The sequence below is a fragment of the Lampetra planeri genome, chromosome 1, assembly GCF_965212315.1.
Source record: "Lampetra planeri chromosome 1, kcLamPlan1.2.h2, whole genome shotgun sequence".
NCBI lineage: Eukaryota > Metazoa > Chordata > Hyperoartia > Petromyzontiformes > Petromyzontidae > Lampetra > Lampetra planeri.
This window is the reverse complement of record NC_136107.1, coordinates 36,390,452-36,416,090: the sequence shown is the minus strand read 5'-3', so window position 1 is coordinate 36,416,090 and position 25,639 is coordinate 36,390,452. Positions and strand designations below refer to the sequence as shown.

Genomic DNA, 25,639 nt, shown 5'->3' with positions numbered 1-25,639 from the left:
CCCGACTGCCTTAACGCTCTGACTCTCACCGCTTTCTCACGACACTGCCACCGCTGGATGACCGCGCGCAGCCTGCGAAGGGCAGCAACGACGGATGCGTCGGTTTGAGCCCGCGGGCGCTTGTCAAGGCTAACGCAGACTGACACAGGCGCAATTGGCCCAACGCATTTTGGCCTTTTTTGTCATTCAGCAAATATTGCTTCCCTTAGACAATTTTAATAATGTGCAGACACACACGCACGCACACTCACACAGACAAAGGTTCCCTGTATAGCCTAATAATAGACTGTTGGGGCAAGTGCTGCAAGCGAACACCTCGCCATTGCCAGCACGGGACACGAGGGTGTGTGTGGCCAACACGACGCTCGGCCGCCTTTGTCTCCCCAAGCGCTGACGTTTACACACCACCGCACCAGGCACTCATTTAAGGCTCAGTCGACCTAGGCGGGAAGACCACGACTGGTTTCAAATATTCTCTGCTGTTATCAGTCGTGAGCGGCAATCGAATTCGGGTCGCCGGGCTCTAAGGGGCGGCGCGCTCACCGCTCCACCACTGCTCCCCATGAACACGCTCACATATCGCTCAACGCAAGTTCACACACACACACACGCGCCCACTGTTGTCGCGCACCCACGCTCCACTGGGTTTTGTGTGCACAATATACGGCTTTGGCAATGTGTGCAGAAAAAATGTTGCTGAACTGTGTGATTGGGAGACCCCTGATCTTGACCCTGGGAATGCTCGCTAAACCGTGCCGAGCCACGTGCCAGCTTTGGCCTAAAAGCCGCATTCCCAGCAACTTAATCAACGCTATGAAGTGAGCCGTGCAGAATTTATTTTGTATGCGCGTGCATGTGTCTTAGTTGTTGTTGTTGTTGTTTGTTTGCTCTCGACCAACAGCAATAAAAAAAAACTGCTGGCAAAAAAAAAATGTTTTCATTGTATTGCAATCAGATCATCATCATCATTGTCATTATCATCAGTCATGATCGATTCACTGCTGAATGAAGGTCTTCCCAAGGCGTCGTCACGATCCTGCGATGTGATTATCAATGCACCTAGCACCGATGCGCAGTATAAATTGTAATCAGATACTAATAACATTGGAAATGATTTGCGGCAATTTTTTAAATCCTTTATATTAAGTTCGCTTGCTTGCTTGCTTGCGCGCTTACGACCGTGCAAATCTTTCGGTCGTTTTTTAACCCACTTCCCGTGATCCAATCGAGCTGACATTTTGCACACAGACTCGTTGTGCGTGACAATTTATTTTCGTGAAAATTTTTTTCTAAATTTTCCACTTTTTTGGATTTTTTTTCATATTTAATTTAAAATACCAATGTGATAAAAATGAAACTCTTACTCAAGAAAAACAGAAATGAATAATAAAATAAAACCGATGCCACGCATATAAAGGATTTATAGTGAAAAACGGGTTAATTTTTTTAATTCACGACAAGATGCAGGGCTCCACGTGCGGTGACAGTCACACTTCACCACGCTGGTGAGTGCGTGTTGGTGTGGGGGGTACGCATGACTGGTTAAAAAAATCACTCGTCCCTGATGTTGAACCATGTCCGTGGAATCGAACCGAGGCCACTGAGTACACATCGCAGTGTGCCAACCACTGCGCCACCGATCGACAATTTTGATTTGACAGAATTTCTGGTGGCAAAAAAAACGGAGAACACAACGGCCGTTGGTCGCAACAGGACTTAATTTCAGCCAGGTCAGTCTGGGCCAGAAAATATATTCCGCACCATGCACACCACATCCACCATAATTATTGGCTGTAGCTAATACTGGTCACGTGCCACTTACTCCAGCCTACCGGCGACCAGCACAATATTGAGTGAGAAATTAAAGAGCCAGCTCGTCATGTTAGTCCCGCGGGGTAATTGTGAGCCCTATAGTTTCATAACCCCCTCCCCCCACACCTCTCAACCTCTGCCCACCCCACAGCATAAATAAACTGTACATCGTTCGTCGATTGTGGCAGGTTGCGTATGGTGAGCTAACCCTAACAGTCGACCAAATACCCTCTCGAGGCCATTCTGCGAGCAAGTGGCGCGAGCAATTACGTTGCAGGGCTGTACCTTTACCTTTCAGTAATGGTCCCTAACTAGTTAGCGCTCGGCAAGAGACATAGCGGTGTAAGTGCGTGTACGTCCGTGGAGAGGAATGCTGCGCGCGTGTGAGAGAGACACATGACCAGGGCCAAACAGTCCTTATTACCACACAGCGCTCACGTAGACAAGTCCTAATGAAAAACAATTATCTACGAAAATGGCAAAGCTGTCAATTTAACTTTCATTTCTACCCCTCCAAGACCTTTGCACCTCAAGCAAAGATAACTTTTCGATGCCCTAATGATGTGAAAAACATGGCCACACTTTGCTACATTAATCCTCAAGCCGAATTTTTTTTTTCGTACACGAGATCGCTGAACCTTCCACCCAATTAAGGCGAGGATAATAACTTTTTTTCCCATCCCTCTCTCAATGAAATAATGTTATGTTTTGCAGGAACACAGCACTTCAACCGCACATTTATCTCTGGCACTTTTCGTCGTGTCGAGATTTATTGGACAATGTTAAAAAAGCCGTCCGGGATTGCAGAACTACACATGCATGATAATAATAATAACAACATCAACAATAAAATACGTGGGAAAAAAATAAAGGCGGGGCTTAATAACAAGACAAATTAATAAGCACTAAAGCACGCTTCATGTTCAAGGCTTCGCATCCGCACTAACAATGACATGTCCTATGTTGTTGAGGTGCAAAGAAATAATAATAAATACAGTCATACCAAGAGATGCATAAAATATGCATGGATATTCACACTGTGGGGGGCATTAAGGGGAGGAAAATTTTGATGTAATTTTATGACAACAGCAGCAGTGGCTTCTCTCTAAGCAATCAATCGCACTCATTAAAACTTTTAACCAGAAGAAATCTCACCTGGGACAAACTATGGCACACACCTTTCAAAAAAAATAATAATAAAAACCTAGGTATATTTTGTGTCGAGTTACGAATTTTTTTCTTTTTAAGTATCTGCTCAGTTTTACGTTCGCCCTATTTTTAATGGTGGGTTGAGTGAGAGCCCCACGGATCGTCACGCGGTACAGAAGTTAAAACAAAAACAACAACAATGATTTAAGCGTATGGAGTCCTGCCGTGGGCTAACGGTCAGCACGCTTGAATTGCGATCCAGAGTGATCGCCGGCTTCGATTTGATCTCCCAGTGCCGCAGTTGAAACAACGGCGCAGGTTTTGGTTGTTGAATTCCCTCTCGCCGCCGTCTCTGTCCACCCGGCAGCGATATAAATGGGTTGCGCCGCAGTTAGTCTACGATCGCAGGGTTTTCGTGTGGTGAACAGGTGAGGTTTGGCTACTCCTACCTCTTCCAAGACGTCTGGCAAGCATGTGAAGAGTAGGCCAAATTACGAGCGGCCCTTCACAAAGCAGGGACGTGAGCATGGAATAGCAACAGCTGCACCACGACTTTTAATAGGAGCCGATTGGAATGTCACATGGCGAAGGACTACTTCAATGATATCATTTGTAGATAAGTTGTGTATTTGCATCGCAAGAGTTCGCAGTGTTAAAGAGGCGAAGAAAAGTATTGTGTGAATTACGCTTCCATATTAATTGCACATGCTAGTGAAACATTCTACCCCCTCCTCACCCGCACAGGTGACAGATTGTTGGAAGGTAAGAAATTAATCTCATTTTGAAACCTGGCAATGTGAGAAATGTGAAAATGGGTTTGAGCCATGCTGTGGTCAGTGAGAAAAAAAAAACACTTGGCGCTTTCCGTTAAGGGCTCATTACTATTAAAACATTCAGCGCACTGATGATCACATGAACAGCTTCGATGTGAATACACAACACTCTTGCCGAGGCTTCTCAGCACAGCCACGAAGATGTTTGGATAATTCATAAATCATAATCACAATCATTACCATACCAATTATGATCATCGTCATCATAATTAATTATTTGAGCACAATTCACTCGGCTAATTTCATTAGCCCCCGATCGTGTGTCTTCTGTCGTCTGTCTCAGGCCATCGCTATGGCAGGGGCGAGTCTCTCCATAGGACGACCACTGGAGAAAGGGATCCCTTTCTCCAGTGGTCGTCCTATGGAGAGACTCGCCCCTGCCATAGCAATGTGACATTTCCACCACTTGCTGGCGGCTGTAAAAGCGGACACGTGGACCACATTAATGCTCATTTGAGTAGGAAAACCACTTATGACTTTTCTCTACCTGCCTGTAAATACTACAGTGCCCACTTTCATTATGAACCTCCATCAGGGCTTACATTTTCAAGGAATATTTTCAGGGTCCCTCAAAACCCTAGAAACCCCCCCATCCCACTACCACACACCCACCCCACCCAAAAAGCAATTGGGAGGTGGGCGGAGGGGGGAAGGGCAAACATTTTTAGAGCTCAGCCCTGGACAGCTCCTACTGAAATTGATGCATTGGTCTCCGTTACCGCACGGGCTTAGGGGATGCTTTTTTGTCGTCCACAAATGCACTGCACACGCAACGCTCCTCTGCTCAAGCGTACACCGCGCGCGCGAGCCTCACAGACAAAGTCTGCATTCACGTGCAAGCGGTTATTGTGATAAGCGCGCGTCTTCCTCCCCAAAGTGACTCAACAACATCTTCGTTAGTAGGGACTTGTGATAAAACTGTTCATTACAAAAAAACATAAATATAGTAAACACACATGCGGTTTTTTGTGCCAACCCAAAATTTTTCAGCCCACAATAAATAAGAAAAAAAAGGTCAGAAACAGAATTAAGCTCGCCGGTGTTTTATGCCAAGTGCAGCGCTTTGCATTTCGCCAGGAGAGTGAGAGTCGCGATGTAAATGTTTGTGCAGCGAAACTACGAAATGGTATTTTCGGTAATTTTGACATTTTTTCTTTCTCCCGATGCGCGCCCGCGCACGGGAGTGTGACATTGTGGTTTTATTTCATTCTTACGCGTATATATATAAATGCTTTTAATTTGGAACTGTGCTATTGGAAAGTTTGTTACTAAGCCTGGCTACCAAAGCGTGGAACCATCCATTCACGTTTAGGTTTTTATTAAATTAATTTTGTCCTTTGGAGCGGAGAATGTGTTGCGTTTTTTCTCTCACTCCCCCCACCCTCCTCCCGTAAGGGTGGATGCTCGCTGTGTTTTTTTTGCTGAGGCCAGGTGGGGATGTCGACTGCTGCTTTATGATCCAATCAAGGGGCTGCACGGGAGCTGCGTTCACGTCGCGGGCCCAGCCACTCGCTCCCGGCGCCGGCCGTTATTCTGCCTCATTCCTCCCATTGCACATCATCCCTCCAAGCCCCCCCCACCCTTCCCAGCCCCCCTCCCAGCCCTTCCACCCCTCCCAGCCCCCACCCCTCCCAGCCGCCCTCACCCCTTCAAGCCCTCCACCCCTCCCAGCCCCCCCACCCCTCCCAGCCCCCCCACCCAGCCCCCCAACCCCTCCCAGCCCCCTTTTCCAGCCCCCCCACCCCTCCCAGCCCCTTCACCACTCCCAGCACCGCCTCCCAGCCCCCCTCTATAGCCCCCCACTCCTCCCAGCCCCCCCACCCAGCCCCCCACCCCTCCCAGCTCTCCACCCCTCCCAACCCCCCCACCCCTCCCAGCCCCCATCCCAGCCCTCCCACCCTTACCAGCCCCACCCCTCCCAGCCGCCCTCACCCCTTCAAGCCCCCCACCCCTCCCAGCCCCCCCCACCCAGCCCCCCACCCCTCCCAGCCCCCACCCATCCCAGCCCCCCCACCCCTTCCAGCCCCCCACCCCTCCCAGCCCACCTACCTCCTCCCAACTCCATCACCCCTCCAATCCACCCCGCCCCTGCCAGGCCCCTCCACACCCTCTAAGCCCCCCCCCGACACCCCTCCCAGCCCCCACCCCTTCTGCCCCACCCCTCCCAGCCTCCCAGCCTCCCAGCCCCCCATCCCTCCCCACCCACCCTCACGTGCCCCCCCCCCCCCCAGATCCCGAGCCTCGCTGGGGAAGACAGCGCTGCTACTCGCTTCTCTTTAATTAGAACCCACGGGAGCACGGATGAAATTGCAACTTTCTCTTTCTGTTTTCTTTCAAGATTATCATTTTTTTCCACCTTGCCACAGAGGCGGCTTGTTTTGCTTCTCTCTACCGACCGCTCCGTTCAGTGTGGGGTGAAGCGATGAGTCTGTTTGTGTGTGTGTCCCACGACCCCCCCCCCGCCCCAAATATCCCTTAGAGCTACTGCCCCCCCCGCACCCTCCCCGTCCCCAACGCTTTGCCCAGATTTCGGAATGCATATCAACAGCAGAAGCCTCCTCCATCCCAGACACATTAATCAAAGCGCAACCCTTTGATCAATCTGCTCGGTTTTCTCGAAGCTAAGCCCCCCCATAGCAACGGAACTTACTATTACAACTACAATAGCACTGGATCATCTTTGCCAACGTTTCTCGTGGACTCCAGGTTATAGAAATTGCAGGGGGAGTCGGGATTTTTTTTAGGGGCATTTTCTTTCTACGTGCTGATAATTGCTCGCGAAGTGACAGCGATGGGTAACTTCGCGTCGAGCTTGGAGGCAAATTCCTCGCTGCGAACGTTTGCTGACCGCTAATCCTCCGTGCTAAGTGGGCGGACTCAACAACAAAGCGCTTCCTGCGAGAGAGAGAGGTGTTTTAGTTTTGTTTTGCTCTCTCGTGACTCATGGTGTACACAGTGCCCGTACACTGTTGTATGAGACCAAGAAGACTCGTACACACGCACGGATTCTGTAACACGTCCAAGCGCGCGTTCACCCTCTGCCGTATTCCATGACCGGTTATATATTACAGATGCTAGATGGATTGTTTTTACATCGCAAGATTGTGGCAGGTGACGGGGCTTCATCCAGCAGTAGATAGACCATGGATGATCCCGATAAATAATGTCACTTTAGTATCCGTACAGCGGCCAGGTGTCACAATGTTACCCGCAAGCTCCCTTCATGATTCTTAGCGAGAGTTTTTCGCAACCCCCTGCTACAGACGGACGGACGGACAGACGGGCAGAGATATGAATCAACAGTCTCACAGTCTTAGTTGGGACGCATAACAAAGTGAGTGAGTGAGCGAATAGATAATCGCACGTGTGTACGTACTTACACACAAAATCCATCTGCGCTCTGTGAGACGCAAGAGGAGTTTACGTTGCAGCTGTTGGAATGCATTCTAGAAGCGCGTCTTTGTATTTATTATTTAAAAAATTCATCGCGGCCAATATAACTCTTTAATTCCGCAAATAATGCGCCCAATTATCTTCATAATAGAGCACCTCACAATGACAGCAAACATCGTCCATTTAACGCACCACTGGGTACATTATAAGATTGTTGCTATTTTCGTGATGCTGTTGTTGTTACCGCTCCTGCATCAGTTGAGGCATCTGGCGTGTGTCGGTAAGTGCTCGACGCCAAAGCTGAGCCAACCAGTAAGTAGCTCAAATATGCAAAACGATGTTTTTGGCGCAGCTCTTTTTTGCCCGGACTATTATACCGGGTCCACCCCGTATCAAAGCACCACTACCCCCATTGCCAGCACTCATGCCGACACGGGAGGGCAGTGTTGTGCCAAGGCGGAGTCACGCGTGGTCAAGGCGCCGACTAATTAGAGGCAGGTGTCTGTGTGTGTGTCTGTGCGGAGAGCGGTAGTGTACCGGTTAGCGCGCTGCGCTATGAACCCGGCGACCCGAGTTCGATTCCCGCTCACGGCCAACACCAGTGACGATTATCTGAACCGGTCCCGGACCTCCCCTAGGTCGACTCAGCCTCAAACGAGTACCTGGTGTGGTGTGTAAACATCACCACTAGGGAGACAAAGGCGGTCGGGCGTGGTGCTGGCCACCCACCCCCTCGTGTACTGTTGCGGCCTTCATAGGTGTTCGCTAACATCACTTGCCCCTACAGTGTGTTAAGGCTATATGGGGGATCTTTGTTTGATATTTGTGTGTCTGTGCAGATGTTTGGGTATTGTACTGCTGGCTAAGCCGTGGAGGCAGTGACGCCTGGGAGGGACCCCGTTCACGTCGGAATGCGCCCGATCTCGACGAATCTCGCGAGCTAAGGAGGTCACGCGAGCCTGGATGGAGCGCGGATGAGGTTGGACGACCTCTGTGCGCAAAACATGGGTTGCTGTATGTTTTTATTTCTTTATTTATCCGAGGCTGCGTTGTGGCCAGAACAAAAATGCAGTACAGCAACACGGATTGCTGCACTGAGCTTCTGTCTTCCCACGTGGTTGGATCAATTGCACTGTATTGGCTTTCTCGTGTTGCCCTGTTATATTAATTACATTGGCCTGAAAGTCACTTTTGCGTAGTTAAAAAAAAAGATCTGGATTTTTTCACGCACTGCTTTTGTTTACATATCTAAGACTTGTGAAACGCTGTTGACCTGCCAGATGTTATTGGTATGAGCACTCCATCTAAGCACGGGGCCCTGCTCGTACAATATTGCATTGCATTTTGCTCGCACGCAGATGAGAACATTTAGTATTGACGGAGTGTGAGAGGTACTCGCGAACGCTTCTTCTCAGCTAGATACGGGGCTGCACGTGTGACCACCAATTTAATATGTAACGCCCTTTAATTGGCAACATTATCAAAGAACCGAAGAGGTCAGTCGGAGCGAGACAACAGGACAAGTCATCGGATTAGTGTGTGTACCTCGGCTGGTTACGGCTCGGTGGATGCTTTAAAAAAGAATACTAGTTTCAATTGATAATGCGCCTTTCAACAATCGTTCTCAGGGCCTTGCTATCATCCAGCAATGGATGGAGCACGGCTGACAACGCTGATAATGACGATGTTACGATGGGCTAGGAACGATTCTCTACAAATTCGACAGTCGTGTAAAAAAAAAGAATTATAATACAAAATCACGAGACTGACAGCGTGTGCCAAAAGACGGCCCCTTCTCATGGCTGTCACTCAAACGTCTTTAGCGAAAACACACGCAAAGTACGCTCGGTCTTCTCCTGAAGTCAAACATTTGCTATCGCCGATGCACTGTGAGCGCATACACACTCAAACATGACGGCATCTGACAGTGCGGTTTCCCCCACCCCCCACCCCCCCGATGTCAGTGGCAGCGGAGTAAATCTGCCAGTGACTCCGAGTGACTTGCAGAGGCAGCCGTCGGAATGTGGCTGTAATTTGACGGAGTGGAGGTGGAATTGAGAAATCGCATTTGCGAAGACAAGCTAAAAACTACACGTTTTTGCAAGTTATTTCTGACCGAGTGGCTGCCGCGTGAATGCTGCCAATTTGCCGCAAATCTGTGCCATGTCCTCGCAGGACCCGGGGGTGGTGGGTTGTGAGGACTGAAGGATTAACTATCGTGCTGCTGTCATGCTTTGGTGAGAGCAAAAAAAAAGTAAATAATTATCTACCCCACCTTCCCTCCTTCCACCCCTCCACCCTCCACCGAGCCAAACAAATGCTTCTTATGCAACCAGCCCCGGCACGAGCGTCTGAATTGCCAGTTGTCTTGCAGGAGGTGCTCTTGATCTTAAAGTTGCAATCGAGTGGGCGCGTTATTTTCGTGGCCGAGAGCCTAATCTGTGAGGGCGGTAATGCACGAGGCAGCCAAGCAGGGCTGATAACTTCGCGACCGTCTCTTGTTAAAGAGCTGCCACCCCCCCCCCCCACCTCCTGACCTCCTGACCTCCAAAGGCATATTGAGTCCCAACTATAAGAGACGTTGCTCTACCAGGGCTGCATTTGTATTGCAAATGGACGGTGCACCGCATTGCGGGTTAGGGATGCCGCCATTGGTTTGCAATGGTTGGCAACGCCGGACTTGCGATCCAGAGGTCGCAGTCTCGATCATCCCTGTCGGGGCAGTCGGAAGAAAATAAGCGGACAAGTTCTTCTGAGACCCCCCGCCCCCCCCCCCGCCTCTGTTCACGCAGTCCAACCAGTGTGGAAGAGTCGGCCAAATGTTATCTTGAGGTTCTCTCTTTCTCCATCGGACGCCCTCGTTTGTCAATGTCCTTCCACCAACAGCGGCGTGAACACGCAATTGCAGTGCTGCACCTTAACCTCACCTGTTTCACTTCGGTAGGTGTGAATGCCTATTGTTAATCGTCTGCTGGATAAGAGCCTACTCCAAAGCCTGCGCCGGTCGTGGGTTCAATCCCGACCCTGACGTCCGCTGTATATTTGGAGTTTCCATGTTCTCCCCGTGGTCGCGTGGTTTTTCCCTCCGGGTCCTCCGGTTTTTTTCTCCACATTTAGAAACACGCGTTTACAGTATTTGGCTGCTATACATTTCCACGTGATGAGAAGCCACTGCGTTCAGTTATCATATGTAGCCAGGTCGCTTCTGAAAAAGAGCTATACAGCTCAGTGGGCCTTACCTGGTAACATAAAATAGTTAAGTTGTAAATATTCTGAGATCAGGAATGTTACTAATGATTTGGTGACAGGCTGTATGTATATGGTTCATTTCTTATATACGCTGATGCTGAGAAACATGTTACGACAATATATATTTTCCTTTAACATAATAACAGCCATTACGACACCAGTGCCAAGCTAGGTGCACAACAACATCACTGTCAGGTTATAGGCACCAGTGAAGAACCACTGACAGGAGAGTCATGTGGCAAGCCAGATGCTATGGGGTCTACAGACCGGAGTGACTGGCAGTATGGGTGCATTGCAGGGTCGGCATGCCCCCCCTCCCCCATCCTAATTCTACCCACCCTCTTCGTTGCCTGACATCTAATTCTCACCCCTCCGTCCCCTGGACCCCGGTGCAGTCGCACCGCCTGCACACTCGGTAGCCTGTGCACACTGCTGGCAACGGCATGCCACCTCGCTGTGTGTATCCGTGACGTTGATGGGGATAAAGGCGGGCTTACGGGGCCCATGAAGATGCAGCGTGGCCTTGGCATCTGCCCCCTGCTCTGTCCGTGCCCTTGCGCACCCGCAATGCCCAATTAACGCTGAGCGCAAAAGTCCAGCGCATGAATCTCGCGGCTGTTTTGCATCGGTTTACGAAGCTTAATTGGGGAGGCCAGCTGGTGGCTGGACCTGGGCTGTGTAGCCTCGCTGTTATTTTCACCTACAGCGCGCCTTAATTTGACATCAACACATGCCATTTCGGCATTTCAGACCAATTTCACCAAAGCGTGCCCCGTTGCTACCTCGAAAACAATACACATTGCGATTGCAATACGAAAGAATACGATGTGGATTTAAAGGCGTCTTAAATGCCGGTGCACCTTGAGAACGCGGGACGGGAAACGGTGGGCAGATTTATTGTTGGTGAGACGTAGCCAGATGGGACAAAACAAGGACGGCGTTGAGCCTGGATTTGAAGAGGGGCCGGCAGTCGACAGCACGGGTGACAGGGGGGAAGGCCATTGCGGACATAAGGGGCAGCATAGTAGAATGAGTGACCTGTCACTGAACGAACGTTGACAGAGGGGGTTGGAAGGGGCCTTCAAACGCAAGCCTTCAATGTGTACTGCTGGCCTTAAGTTGATGGATTAAAGACAATGATTTTCATTCGTTAATTCATGAACGTTAGCCGCAACCTCACGTTGCTCTGGCAAGAGAGGCCAATGTAAGGAGAGCGCCGGTCTCTGAGGCTCCCTCTCACGACAATACCGCTGCATCCTCTTCATACGGCCAACAACAACAGAAAAACCACCCACTGACAATGCCATTTCCCAAATCCTAGTGATTTTCTCAGATTGGGAGCCACCGGTAAGTAAAGGTCTCACATTTTTCACTTTTGTACAAAGGTCATCGTGGTGGTGGGGGTGAGGTGAAGCGGTGGGAGGAATCCCACGAGACTTCTTCCCCCCATCAGTGGCCGAGCTGTAGCGCGGTGCCTGCTTGTTACATAGCTTTGTGGTTTGTGCCCAGCGGCCTGCCTGGTAAATACTGCGGGTGTATTAAGCCGTAAAAAAGAAGAAATTCGTCTGTTTCACGGTGGATGTTGGAGATCATGTGACGCTATTCAGAAACAGAATATTTATACTGGAGGAATTCGATGAGCTATGAAGCTCTTTTCACAAATGTCCAGTATTCAAACAACAGTAGGCCATGTGGGCCAGTGTCGCAAGTTCAAGCTTGCCAATTATATTTTAAAAAATACCCACAAATTACCTAATAGCGTAAATCCGCATAGCAACATCATCCCATGCTGGCAGACTCTTCTCGTCTGTGCTATAAAATGGTAGGGGGTGATGCAGTAGTTTTATCAGTAGGGGGGCTATGTTGCTACACATAATCTCAATTGACTAACATACGGACACATTTTTTTTTTCAATGTTGGCAAATTAGGCACGCAATGGCCTACCAGTTTAAGAATGACGCCGCGGCAATCTTTACTGTGAATTCGACGGCGAGTGGCATTTTATGGTTAACAAACACCGCAGTATTAACCCAGAGCGGACCGGCAAATTCGACCCGCTGAACCTCTGTTGTCATTCCTCCCGCTCAACCCATTAGCACGGTTGGCTACGTACGGTGCGAAAGAAGCCCAACACACGCACGTACACACAAGCGGGCGGATGGGCTATACCCCCGGGCCGCATCACCGCTCAAAGACGCAGAGAGGTGCTCGTGATTTGATTTGATCTCGGAGTCGCCTCCGACCAGCTGCCCCTTCCGGCTGGCACGCGCTCACCTCTCACGGTAAGCACGATGGGCGGGCCCGTCTTGGTCTCGCCGTTACGCTCGTTCATCACCTGCGCGTGGTACGTGCCGGCGTCACCGGAGGCGGCCATCATCACCACCAACTGGTTCTCGAGCGTGACCACCCTGCGCGTCGAGAATGGTGGAAGGGAGGAGGTGGATGAGGAGGAGGTGAGGAGTGCTGATTTTTGTCAAATAAAATCATTATTTGGTGATGCTGCTGCTGCTGCTGTCTTGGCAGTGGTGCACAAGCATAATTAATAACACCAAAAAAACCTCAACATATTCATCAGTAACACTGTGTGGCTTTAAAATAAAATAAAGATATCATGGGCGATGTATCAGACAATTATCTTCTTAAAAGTGGATAATAAGAGTTGGCACTGTCCACCATGGGGCCTGATGAGAATAACAAAAATCCTTCAATAATAAACAAACCCATTTTAAATATAAAGGGTGGTTTTGATACCCAATGGCTACTGCTAGCCAACTAAGCATTCGCCAATTTAAAACTGGTAATCAGAAAACATTTAAACAAGTGGAATTCTCATCAAGCGCCAAGGTGTAAAGTTCTGTCCCCTCTTCTTGGTTCTTTCGGTAAAGTCACGTAGAATGGAAGTAATAAAATAATAAAAATAAAACATAATAAAATAATTCTCACGACGTTTCGGCCACAACTGTCCCCTATTCTTATTTTCCACTCCATCTCGCTGGCCTCTCTAGAAGGATGACTGAACCGACATGTCAAACATGATAGATGCAGCTCAAGTAAAGTTGTTCGCAAACGTCCATTGTCAGGCATGGTATATCCACTGCTGGATGAAGGCCTTCCTCAGTTGCCATTGTCCATCACGGTCTTGCGACGCAACAATCCATCCAGCAGTCCCTGCACTTGAGCTGCTGTCGTCCCTCCCTCCGTGTCGTGACGTCCTCTAAGGCAAGTGCCCTACCCTGGCATGGCCACTCCATCTTGAGTGTCGACCAGCAGCCATCAGCCCTTCAAGGTGATGTGTCCTACCAAGGTCGAGTACCATGTTTCAGACTTGAGGCACGTTCTCTAATCCACGTCTTCCTCTTTCTGTCTCTCATCTTCCCGACTCAGGCTCCTTTCTGTATGCAGTGTGTTTGTCCTTTGCCCTGTTCTGCGTGAGATGCCTCCTGGTTCTCTGTTGTTTTCCCAGAGCTAACCCACCCACCACCCCATACTGAAAAATAGCCGCAAATGAATTAATTGGGACGACATTCAGCAACATCACCCCCCCCCCCCCTTCCCACTGCCAAAACTTGACAGGACCCTTCTGAAAAAAAAACAGTCTTGAGACTCTATGAGGCCTTCCCTGGGTAAACAAGTGGAATACAAAAAAATAAAGATGTCTTGATGACAAAGTGATTCTAGCTACCAATCAAAATGAGTTTCAGGAAATGAATGAAGGCTGCACAGTCGGCAACAATGTCAACTTTAATGAGAGGTACACAGCTGGAAACCACACGAGAGTTATGTGTATGGCTAATAATACTAATAAGCAACATAACATCGTGCATGGAGCTGAACGTTTGCAATCGGTGTGTATCGCCTATTCTAGACACGTTCATTGGAACCGTGGGCACACCAATAGATGGACACATATGAATCAGAGCCTTTCAAAACACGTAGGTGACTGGTGAACATGATGACATTTATACGAAAATGTTTTTATATATATGCATTAGCGAGCCTTGAACATCAGTCATTTGGGATAAAATAATTCTACGACAAAAAAAACAATCCCAAATCCTGAGACGTATTTTGACAAATGAGGATACATGTTTGGGCAATCCTATTCTGGAGCGCCTTATTTTTAAACAAGGTGATCCTATTCAAAATAAGGACCGCCCCATTACATATTTCGGAGAAAAGCTTGTAGGTGTAAATAAGCCACGAGGGCCGACTTCTATTCAATGATGGGCAATTATTAAGAGGATTATAAGTTTGCAAATGAAGCTTAACTCACAAGACACGATGCGAGTGTCGCCGAGCAAAGCGAAACGTGTGTGGTTTGCAAAGCGGCGAATCGCTCAACGTGTGCGAATAGATTTCGACTCAAATTAAGCCGAAACATTTCTCCAACCTCGAAATAGAAATCGCCGTGAACGCTACTCACGCCGACTGCCTCTTCCCCCTGCCTTCCGCCCTAATCGACAGCAAGTGATGCAAAAGCCCCTCCGTTGGAGGTCCCTTCACTCGGCGTGACACCGAAACAGACGTTCATTACGAACGACAAAATTAAATAATTTATAGTTCACATCACAATCATTTAATTCACGCTCTCCCCTTCTGCGTGAGACGCTTCCGTGCGTCGCAGCGGGTCGGGGATCGGCCCGTTGCTCCGTTTGCCCGGCCTCGCGACTTTGCGTGCTTTTTCGCTGGAGGGCATTAATAGCGGCGCGCGGGGGTAGGATTATGTGTGGCTATCGTCTGCAAGCTGTCGTCGATTTCGCCGAGGAGTAGACCCTCGGGGTGTACGCAAAGGGGCACGCGGCCAATTGCACGGCCGGATCACGCGATCGCACAGCTCAGAGCAGCGATGGAAAAAAGCAACCTAACTGATGGCGTGCATCGCTCTTCCTTCTGCTCGAGTGCGAATTTAGGTTCTAAATTGTAAAGCTGCAGCTGAGCTTTGCGGAAAAAGTAGCAGCAGTAGCAGCTTCAATCGCTGCCTTCCTCTGCGAATCATCAATTAACCCACCATCCACCTGCACGCATTTTCGCCCAAAATTGTGAGAAAAAAAACAAAGGGTGAACTTTAGTCGCCTGTACAGCCTGGAGCCAGGAGTCGCCCTGCCTCGGAACCCTGTGCTGTGACAGCACCAGCACCAAGGGATGGAGACGGAGACATGGCAAAGCGTTTGTTACCCATTTAAACTCGTAGCTCGTAGGGACCCGCTACAGACACTGAAGTGCCTGCCTCAACAGGACCCAGGTCGATCAATGCATTAAGTTGTTCACTCTGCCAAACAAGGGCGGCTGGGGGGTGGGGGAGGGCGTTGCGCCGACGCAACACGCATGAATGAATACATGAATGAAGGTACAAATCGCGCTGGGCCGGCCCTTCCGCTCCGAGTGGCCGCTATCGCCGGCGAGCGGCGAGCACGTGGAGGTGGCGCAGTGCGTGGGGAGCGGTTATGACGAGCCCGCGGCTACCTTCTCATCCTCGTGCCCCCAGCGGGGGTTGGCTGACCCGCTCTCGCGAAAAACTATCGAGGAAAATCCGGTTCAATTCACACGATGACACCGCAAAATGCATCGAAACGACGGGGGGGGGGGCGGGGCGCGGTGGGCGGTGGGAATAAGCACTTTGGCCATCGTCCAAAGCGATTTCGCCAAGACGGTGAATATTTAATAGCTGGACAAAAGTCACTCTGTACACATTTTAGCAAACGCATTATTACATATATTTTCTTCTTCTTCTATTTTTATCGCCCCCTCCCTTCCTTCCCTTGTTTAAAAATTGATTGGGCCGAGTGTGTAGAGTACGCAATGAAAGTTTGATGTCCGAGAATCACGTGTGTGCGTGCACTCTTTCGGAGGGCTGCCAAAACCGCGCATTGTCAAACCGCGTGCATTTTTTAAAGCATCGAAAGGGGGGGGGGAGCTCCGTGGGCCCCCCGCAAAAGGGAAACATCGACATCGCGAGAGAGAGAGAGAGGGAGGAGGTACACGTGCTAACAACATGGCTATGCTCTCACCCATCATCATCATCATCATCACGTGTTCACATCAAGCGCGGTGTGTTGTTACCAGCGTGGTAACAAGTGGATTGGGTGTAAACCCCCCTGCTTGGCGTTCGTCTGAAGCTGACGTGACGGTTGCGCGGCTGCGTCTACGATGGAACCGCTCGTGCAAGCGAGCTCTTAAAGACAGATCTGTGCGGGAGGGGGCACAGCGGGGGCCCAATGCCACGTGAAAATAACTCGTGTCTCGGTGTTCATTGTGTTAGATGGGTCTCACCGGGACGGTGACCTGGAAAATAGTTCTGCACTGGAACACCACATCCAGTATCCCTCTCGCCGTGGTCTGTAGCTACTTCTGGTCACGTGCCACTTACTTGAGTCCAAAAGAAACCCGGAATATACGTATACACACGGTACACCACATTCAATTTACCTCTCGCTTTGGCTGCGGCTACTGTGACCAAGAAAATGTTCAGTGATTATGTTGTCCTTGCTCAATGCCCCAAAACGTCGACAGAACGTGTCGAACTAAGGAGGCTTTCATGCAGCACTGAATTGGTTGACGATGATGGTGAAAGCGACCAGTCAGTCTAGCCCCCACTTTGGGAACGGGGAATTTCCACGACCGGCTCTGGGCATACTCTTAGGGGCCAATGAAAATGAGTAACGGTGCCATTGATCTCTGGGGCAGTGAGACCCACGTGTTCACTGGCTGCCAAACGTGTTGTATGGTGCAGTTCAGAACCTTGGACAGCTACACGGTGTGGCGTGAGCGTGAAGCGGCCGCTTCAGTTCCTGCGGCCAGAGTCTGAACGCCCCATGCAGCTCAAGGTGCAACACAGATTCGTGAAAAACAACATGTGTGATCAAAAGGTCAACTCAAATTAAAATCCTTACAAATGTGAAATATCGAAAATCAAGACCAACTGAATCTCATCGCTACCTTGTATGCAACTCTGTACCCTCAACTCACCACATCTCTGGCGCGTGCCTCCATCTCTCTGATTTCACTTAATTTCTATTTCATCTGTACGTCTTCTTTCTCTCATCTAGTGTCCATATTTCTCTCATCTCGCCACATCACTACCCCCTGTCTAGATATCTTCTGTCATCTTATATCATTTCTGCTTAGGGCCCGCAATGGGCTAGCAAGCACCCCCTCTTGCATTGAGTCCGCTCAGTGAATTCCTCTGGTGGCTTGGCCATAGAGCTCGGCCTCTGTTTGTATGTCTGTGCAAAGTGGACGAATCTAAAGGCCCAGCGATATCTTCATTTCCAGCGACTTAGCCTCTTCCACTGCGCTCCAGTGCCACGGTTCAGATTTGAAAACCAAAACATCCCCCCAACATTGAATTGTCCTTACGTAACCACGTTTAACCCGGTCTCACTTCCTCAAAAGAGATAATGAATCTCGATGGGCTCTCCCAGAGTTGAATGAAGGACATCAATCAATCAAAAACGAGCGGCGAGAGCGCGCGCGCACACGGGCACCCCGAGGAGCATTGCGTCATTCGGCAACGTTTCTCTTCCGCGTGCACTCAGACGTCGACATCGTCTCGATCTAAAGCGAGAGCCGGTGGTGGGGGCCATGGAAGGCGAAGGGTGATGGTGTTTGGAGGCGGTTGACGGGTTAGCGTTGCTCTAGGGGTGGGGCGGGGTTCGGGTGTCGGGGATTGAGGCGCTTTCGCTACAGCAAATACGGTAGCCGCATGTTAATGCAGCTTCCACAGATGCCCCGCGCTCTGCATGCAGATGAACCGCGCTCGAGCCGAGTGGACTAGCGCAGCGCGGCGTCGGGGAGAGAGAGAGAGAGGGCGGAGGAGGATGGTGGCGTTGAGCGAGCTCTGCCTGGCGCCGCGAGCGCAAGCTCGCACCAACACGCGAGAAATCACGGTGCGCAGCTGTAGCACAGCGGCGAGGAGGCAGAGTTGGGGGGGCAGAGTGGCTGGGTGTGGGGGAGTAATAACCCCCCGTTGGGCCCCCCGCCTATCCCTACCCCCCGCCCTTCCCCGCCCGCTTTGTCTCGGCAGCGGCTGACAAAACCAGCCCCGAGCGAACTGGGTCCGCATGTCGGCACCGGCAGCGACGTTGCGCTTTGAGTCCCGCGTTGAGCTGACAAGCCCAGCGCATCGTGCAGCATCCGAGGTTACGCATCGCCGAGGAGCGGGAGGGGTGGGCTGGGCGAGTTGTTTAAAAATTTAAAAGGAGCCTAAGGGCTGTTGAGGGGCACGGAGATTGGGTCCTGGGAGTAGCGTGGCCATCGGAATGTCTCCCTAAGTACGTGTCGGCGGGCGGGGAGTGTTCGCGGTGTGCGGGTACCTCCGCGCGCGGCTGCGTGCTGCCCGCGTGCGAATTCGTGTCTCTGTGCGTGCGAGCGCGTGTCGGGGTGCGAGTCACGCGCGTGTGCGTGTGCGTGCCTCTGTCTTCGCGTGTGTCCGTGTATGAGCGTGTCGGTGTGTCCCTGAGTACGCGCCGGCGTGTCTCTGTGCCGATATATTTGCGTGTGTGTTTGCGTATATGCGCGGGGGGAGGAGCGGTGGTGCAGCGGTTAGAGTGCTGAGCTACGAACACGAGTTCGATTCCCGCCAACAACCAGCGACGATCATCTGAACCAGATCTGGGCCTCCCCAAGGTCGACTCAGCCTCAATAAGTTCACCAGTGCGATGTGTAAACATCGTCACTCGGGGGAGACAAAGGGGGCCGGGCGTGTTGTTGGCCACCCACCACCTGGTGTGCCGTGCCGGCCTTCATAGGCGCTCGTTAACAGCACTTGTCCCCCAACAGGCTTCTGGGGCTATACGGGTGATCTTTGTCTTTGTTGCGTGCGTGTACACTTGCGGCACCCTGGAGACGGCCGATTTTGTTAATGCGACAGTAAGAGGCTGATCCCACTGGCTCGCGTGCAAGGTCCCGCTAGAGTGATTTAACGGCTGACGAGGCAGCAGCAGCAGCAGCAGCAAGCAAGCAAGCAGCGAGTGCCAACCACAAGGAGCTATTTCAATTTGTGCCGTGAACCCAGATAAAAAAGAAATATATTAAGTATGTACACAAAAAGACCCACAAGTGTAAGGCCTTGCAGTCAAATGGTAGTGCCGGCCCATTGGAGCCCCTAAGAAGAAATTAAGTAAAAAAAATGCGACTCATTTCAATGTATACGCTTCTTTGTCTTCTTCTTCTTGTGTCTAGTGAGATAACGGAAGAGAGATAGAGACGAGTTAGGGATGGCGGGAGATGAGAGGAATGCGGGCAAGAGGCGGAGATCGGTGCAATGCGATGAGAGAATGGAGATATCGATGAAGCTGAAACGTCGTGAAACGAGAGAGGGAGAGATGTCGACAGGAGACAACGGAGATGTGGCGAGATGAGAGGCGAGAGCCGCACACGAGATAAGAAGGATGAGAGTGATTAAATCACGTTTTATGATTAAGTGCCTTTTTTTCTATCATTATCCAAATGCGAGCCGATATTGGAATCTTCAATGTTATATTCATTATCCTCTTGGGGGTGGTGGGAGGGTGGATCTTGATCTACTTGAGTTGTTTTACTTTGCTTATGGTGAGCAAGCACACCCACCACCTTGCTTGCAATGAGTACCACAGGGCTCAGAACTCCGGACCGGCAAAGATTTAAATGCGTCTGTCGCAAAGCGGCAATTGGCGCGTGTGTTTCCCAGATGGCAATTTAAACGAGACGCGGTGGATACACCGAACGGTACATCACGTGCCTGGCGTCCCCGTGCCCTTGATCAATATCCCCGTGGTTTTTGGCGAACTGTTAATTAGATTTACTGCTCATTCACACGTATGAAAGTAAAAAACCTCACAAACGTGTATATTTAATGCGCTTTAACGTTTGCCCCTCGCCCCGCCCTGCCTCCAACAGGGCGATGTTTCTCGTGTAACTCATAGTAGCAGCCGTAGCGGGAGCGGTAGCGTCGTGGTTAGCACACTCCGTGTGAGGAACCTCATGCGACCCGAGTTCCATTCCCACTCACGACCAATCACATTGGCGGATATCTAAACCGGATCTGGGCTCCCCCTAGGTCGACTCAGCCTGGAAATCAGTACCGCGTTTCGGTGTGCATAAAACGTCGGCACGTGGAAGACAAAGGCGACCGGTGCGCCGTTACACCGTTCACAGGCGGCGCTCGTTAACAGCACTTGCCCCCAACCGTATGTGTGGGCTACACGGGGGATATTTGCCTTTGTAGCGGTAGCAAAAGGGGTTGGATCTCTCATAGATCTAAGTGGACTGACAAGAGAAAAAGAGAGAGAAATAAAACCTCAAAGAGTGTATTTCATAAGAGCAGAAAAGGCAGGTGATTCCATTTAAGATGTGAAGCTGTCCGAAAGTGACCAGCGCTGCGTGTTATACAGCAGCGCGCGCGATCGCGTCATCTCACACCGCCGCCGCTGATAAGAATTTCCCTGTTAGCGCCTACAAATGAAACTGACGGCTTCGAAACATCACATCATAGCTCGGGGCATGTCTGGGCTTTAAACACTTTCCCCTTTCACGCATCCCCCACTCCCTCCTCCTACCCCTTCCCCTGCCCCTCCCTCTCCATTCCACACACCCCGTACACTCCCCGGCCCCCCGTGCCTCCCCCCACTAACCCCCCCCCCCACCGTCACACTCATTTGTCAGATAATTGCTGTTGGAGGAGCCATGCCCTCGCCCAAGTGCGCTAATGCCAAGCCAGCTACAGCCTTTGTCTCCAGTGGAACCTTATCTCCGAGCGAAGCGGGCATGTTTGTTATTTATCAATTTAATTAGCACATTAATGCGAAGCCTATAATTAAACGCACGCGGGCAAACACCGAGAAATTAAAACATTTCCAAATGACCTTTAGCAATCGCTGATTTTGTTTAAAAAAAAAAACTTACAAAAATCCGCGAGTAAAGTATCGTCCAGTTGATAAGAGTTAGAATTAAAAAGTCTGCGCCGTTTCAAGGTGTGGGTGTTAAACAAATATTTGTTTAGGGGGAGGCAGGGGGCGGTTGCTCAGACTTAGATAACTCTGGTGCATTCATCCCGGGTAGCTAGATAACTCTGCTGCATTCATGCCGGGTGCTCTTCTGGATTCATGCCGGGTACGCGGATAACTCGGGTGCATTCATGCCTGGTACGTGGATAACTCAGCGCGGCTTGGGTGACACTTGAAGAGAGAGAGAGAGCGGCGACGCAGGGAAGAGAGGCAGGCGGCGAGACAGTGCGAGCGCTGAAATGTTTGAAGTCACTGCCCGAGGCTAGAAACCACCACTGCGCTGCAGCACATGGCATTGGTGGTGATGCCAGACGATAGAGGAGGGTGATTTTAGATGACAGCAGATGACAACGATGGTGGTGGTGATAATGACGAGGAAACATTCATATGCGGTCACGTTGATAATGATGATGAAAGTTTCATGAGCACGTATGAGTACGACGGCGATGATGATGATTACCACGATGATGATGCTGATGAAACGTGATATAAGGCATATAAAAGCAACTACATCTGAAGGCGCTAGGGTGATCGTGTTTAATGATGAATAGGGTGACGTTCGAATTCTGAGCGCACAGACGATGCAGTTGCACCACCTGCAGCCTCAGTCGCTATACCGCTGATTGCTGCTCCTGATTCCTGAGATTTGTAGTTGACTTTTATTTGTGACACGGATGAACCCGTGTAGCAAGTTGCCCCGGCTATTTAACACGTGAGTACTGCGGTGCGTTAGCAAAGCAGCAACAAAACTAATATGAAAAAAAATCTACATTGCAGAGATCGAGTACAGAGTCCTTAGACAATATTTCGCAGCTAACACACGAGGTGTTCGATGGTCTTGAACGGACGCACGCGCGAAACCGAAATCAAATAAAACACGAGAGCAAGAAGTTTCAGAAAGTAGTTAGTTACGGGTGCAAGTAAAGCTCTATGTGTTAGTATCACAGTGCCGTTAACACAACGTGTGTCGACAAAAGAGCGCCGTGCCAGCGTGTGGGAGCATGAGGCACCAGCAATGTAAAGGGGTCAGTTGTGGGATGAAGGCAAAGGCGCACGCTGAAATAGATCACTCACGCCACTGCTGGCTGAAGGGCCAACAATGCGGATGTTTGCTACACGCTGCTGGGTGGACAGAGACGGCGGAAGGTGGGAGGGGTGGGGGCGGGGATTCAATAATCTCGCACCAGCGTTTTTACTGCCGCGCCTGGAAATCGAATTGAACCAAGGACCTCTGGATTGCGTATTCGGAGTGCGAACCGTTTGCACCACTGCTGTGGTAGCATTCAGTTGTTGGGGGACGTAAATAAGTAAATAATAAACGCATGCATATCACGCCGCCGTTAGACGCCATTCAGCTCCCACCCCCCCCCCCCCCCCCATGTTTATCGCAACGTGCATATCCATGGCCAGGGTCGAACGCTGCCGCTGCTGCTGCCGCTACTGCTGCTGCTGCTGCCACTGCTGCTGCCGCTGCCACTGCTGCTACTGCCGCTGCTGCTGCCACTGACCCATGGTAGCAACACGGTTCCAAAACGGTACCGGAGCGCGGCGCGCACGAGCGGCGTGGCGCCCAGTGATTTACCTTTCCAATTTCACAGAAATTTAACGAAATGTCAGGCGATTAATATTTACACCGAGCGGCACGCGTGCCCGCACCCAGCCGGCACGCAATTGCCTCCCCACCGCACCCCCCCCCCCCCGCCTCCCGCCCCCCACGCTCTCCGCTATCCGCCGATGCCACACGTTCGCACGCACCCATTGCTACGACGATCCCGCAGGGCACTCAACCCATGTGGCCCATTCATGTGGGGGGGGGGGGGGGGGGGGGGGGAGTTTTCTAAGATCTCCGCTGCTCGCGATCGAAAAGATGCGCATCGAGGTGAAACAACAATCTTAATGATTTCCTTCTCAAAAGAGCATTGGAAGCGATGCACATCTCTAAGCCAGTAGCGTTCCCATGACAGGGATGAGTATATCCATAGGACAACCATTGTTGTCATCCCCGAAAACAGGTACTTCGTTTTACACGACCCCAGATGGATGATGGTGGGCTGAGTTAACCCCCAAGCGGCACTTGAACTCACAGCCTTCTGATTGACAGCCGCTCACTCACCCGCTGAGACGTGTGGGTGGATGCATACTCATCAGGAACAGCCCGATTTCGCTGCGGTATTTTCAAGGCTTACGCATCAAAGAGGGCGTCCGCCGACGAGATAGAGCAATGAAATCAGATAGTGTGCCGGTGCTAAGCGGATTGCTAGATTACAGGTTCGTGAGAGATGGTGATGATGGCTTGGGGAGTCCTTCATCCAGCAGTGGATCGATCATGGTTACAACTGCTGCTGATGCTTTTTCGGGCTTAAATTCAGCCAGGTCTGAACGGGTCAATGACCCGCAAAATGTCTACACCCGGCACACCGCATCCAGTATACCTGGGGCTATGGGCCGTATCTTCTACGAGTCAGTTGCCATCTACTCGAGTTCTACCAGCGACCCGGAAAAACATTCGCCGAGGTATTAAAGCCTGAATATTTCATTGGCGGTGAAAAGCGAGTGCGGGGTTATTTTTCTTCCGCCTACCAGGCCTCTTCCTGAGAGACGGTGAAGCAGGCGTGCTCAGAGTGCCGGGGCTCTTAGCGGAGTGTTCCGGCTTGAGAATTCCATGAGTGGCGTGCTCTTTAGGCAGCGGAGAGGTGTATCTCATCTTTCATCCTACACACACAATGAGATGGCCTTGGCAGCGCATTCTCTGCAAACAGCAGTGGTGTTTTGCAATTGAACTTGGACACAATGACCTATCTGTATGGATTTTTCTCGAGCGTTAGCCCCTTGTGTATGGAGCAGTTGTTGGGGTTTTTTTTTTATTTACCTTTGGGTACATTTTTCAAACCGCACATAAAAAAAGAAATTGACCAAGTTATCCCATGGAGAGCCACGATGAGAACAGAGACTTAGGAATCCGACTGCGGGTGTCTTTGAATAAACAAAAGAAGAATGTACATCTTCACATGCGTTTCATTATATGTTTAATCTCGAGTGGATGGTCAATATCGACTGGTCGGAGACCGTGGTTATCGCTGTAGAGAAAATCCTGGGCTTAATCTTATTTGGCCGTAACCCGCATTTCAATTTCAGAATCTCAGTGGTGGCGCCCGCGCCTAACAAGCGGAGGATCTCACGTGGCGGCCTAGCATGTGCTTGCGTGAATCATAGATGCGTTCCCAATCCTAGAATTTATCCGAAAAAAAATCGACGGAAACGTGAAATTGTGTGCGATAATCCGAAACAAATAAAATGCCCCGGATTGAACCGAATATGTGATGTCACGGGAAGTAATGTCGGTTCCATGGCGTTACTTCTGTAATTTTGCTGCCAGAAAATAGCATCACCAGGTGTAATCTTTGCTTGAACGATTGCAATTTTAAAGATGTGTAGATTCGAATAATTGTTTTACTGAAGGAACTTCATGTTGTCACTGCTATGGGAGGTCTTCATCAGGCAGTGCATGGAACATGGCTGTGATGATGATGAAAAGTATTAATTTGGTGCATAAAATCATTATAATTTATTAAATCTAAAGTAATACAATATTACAAATATTCTTTCATTTTAGCATAAAAATCCCAAATTACTACATCCGAATTGTTTTTTAGTTATTAAAAATTCATCCCGAGCTGACCTATGCACATGTAACTTTCATGTAACGTTCGCGCGGGTTTTGGGCGACTCGGGAATTAACGCCATACATTCAAAATCATCTCTCCCGAATCGGCCCATCACAATTAATTCCACCAACCCCTCCCAGATCACCAAGAGGGTAAGCGCCCATTAAAACCACTCGATAATCGCCGCGCGAGGCCCACGCAATACGTATTTGCTTCCACAAGACGCTGCGGTTTTCTTGAGAAGCAGAAACGCAACTGCCACCGCCATCGACGAACGAACACACTCGTGTGTCCGCGTGGTGCATTATTCATGGATTATCGACGCTCCGCAATGTTGATATTTTAAGCGGCATGAGAGCAATTATGGCCCACGCTAATGCATTTCAAGGGTCCGGATGGAGGCTTGTGTCACCTTCGCGTGCATATTTTACGGCACGGACAAATATAAAAAAAATATATTAATATTTATTCTTCTTCTCCCACTATTAAAACAAAACACCGGAGATGAAGCATTCTTTAGATAAGTGTACTTCACGGTTGGTCTCGCTCGGTTGA

The 25,639-nt window shown here is 50.2% G+C and overlaps 1 protein-coding gene across 1 annotated transcript in view; it reads right to left on the bottom strand.

The window, feature by feature from the left end:
* The window catches only part of LOC144717807 (protein sidekick-2-like), a 159,341-nt gene that overhangs the window by 30,806 nt on the left and 102,896 nt on the right, over positions 1 to 25,639 (bottom strand). Inside the window, 1 exon segment of the mRNA XM_078593513.1 lies at positions 12,712 to 12,845. Coding sequence (XP_078449639.1) covers positions 12,712 to 12,845 — 134 coding nt within the window.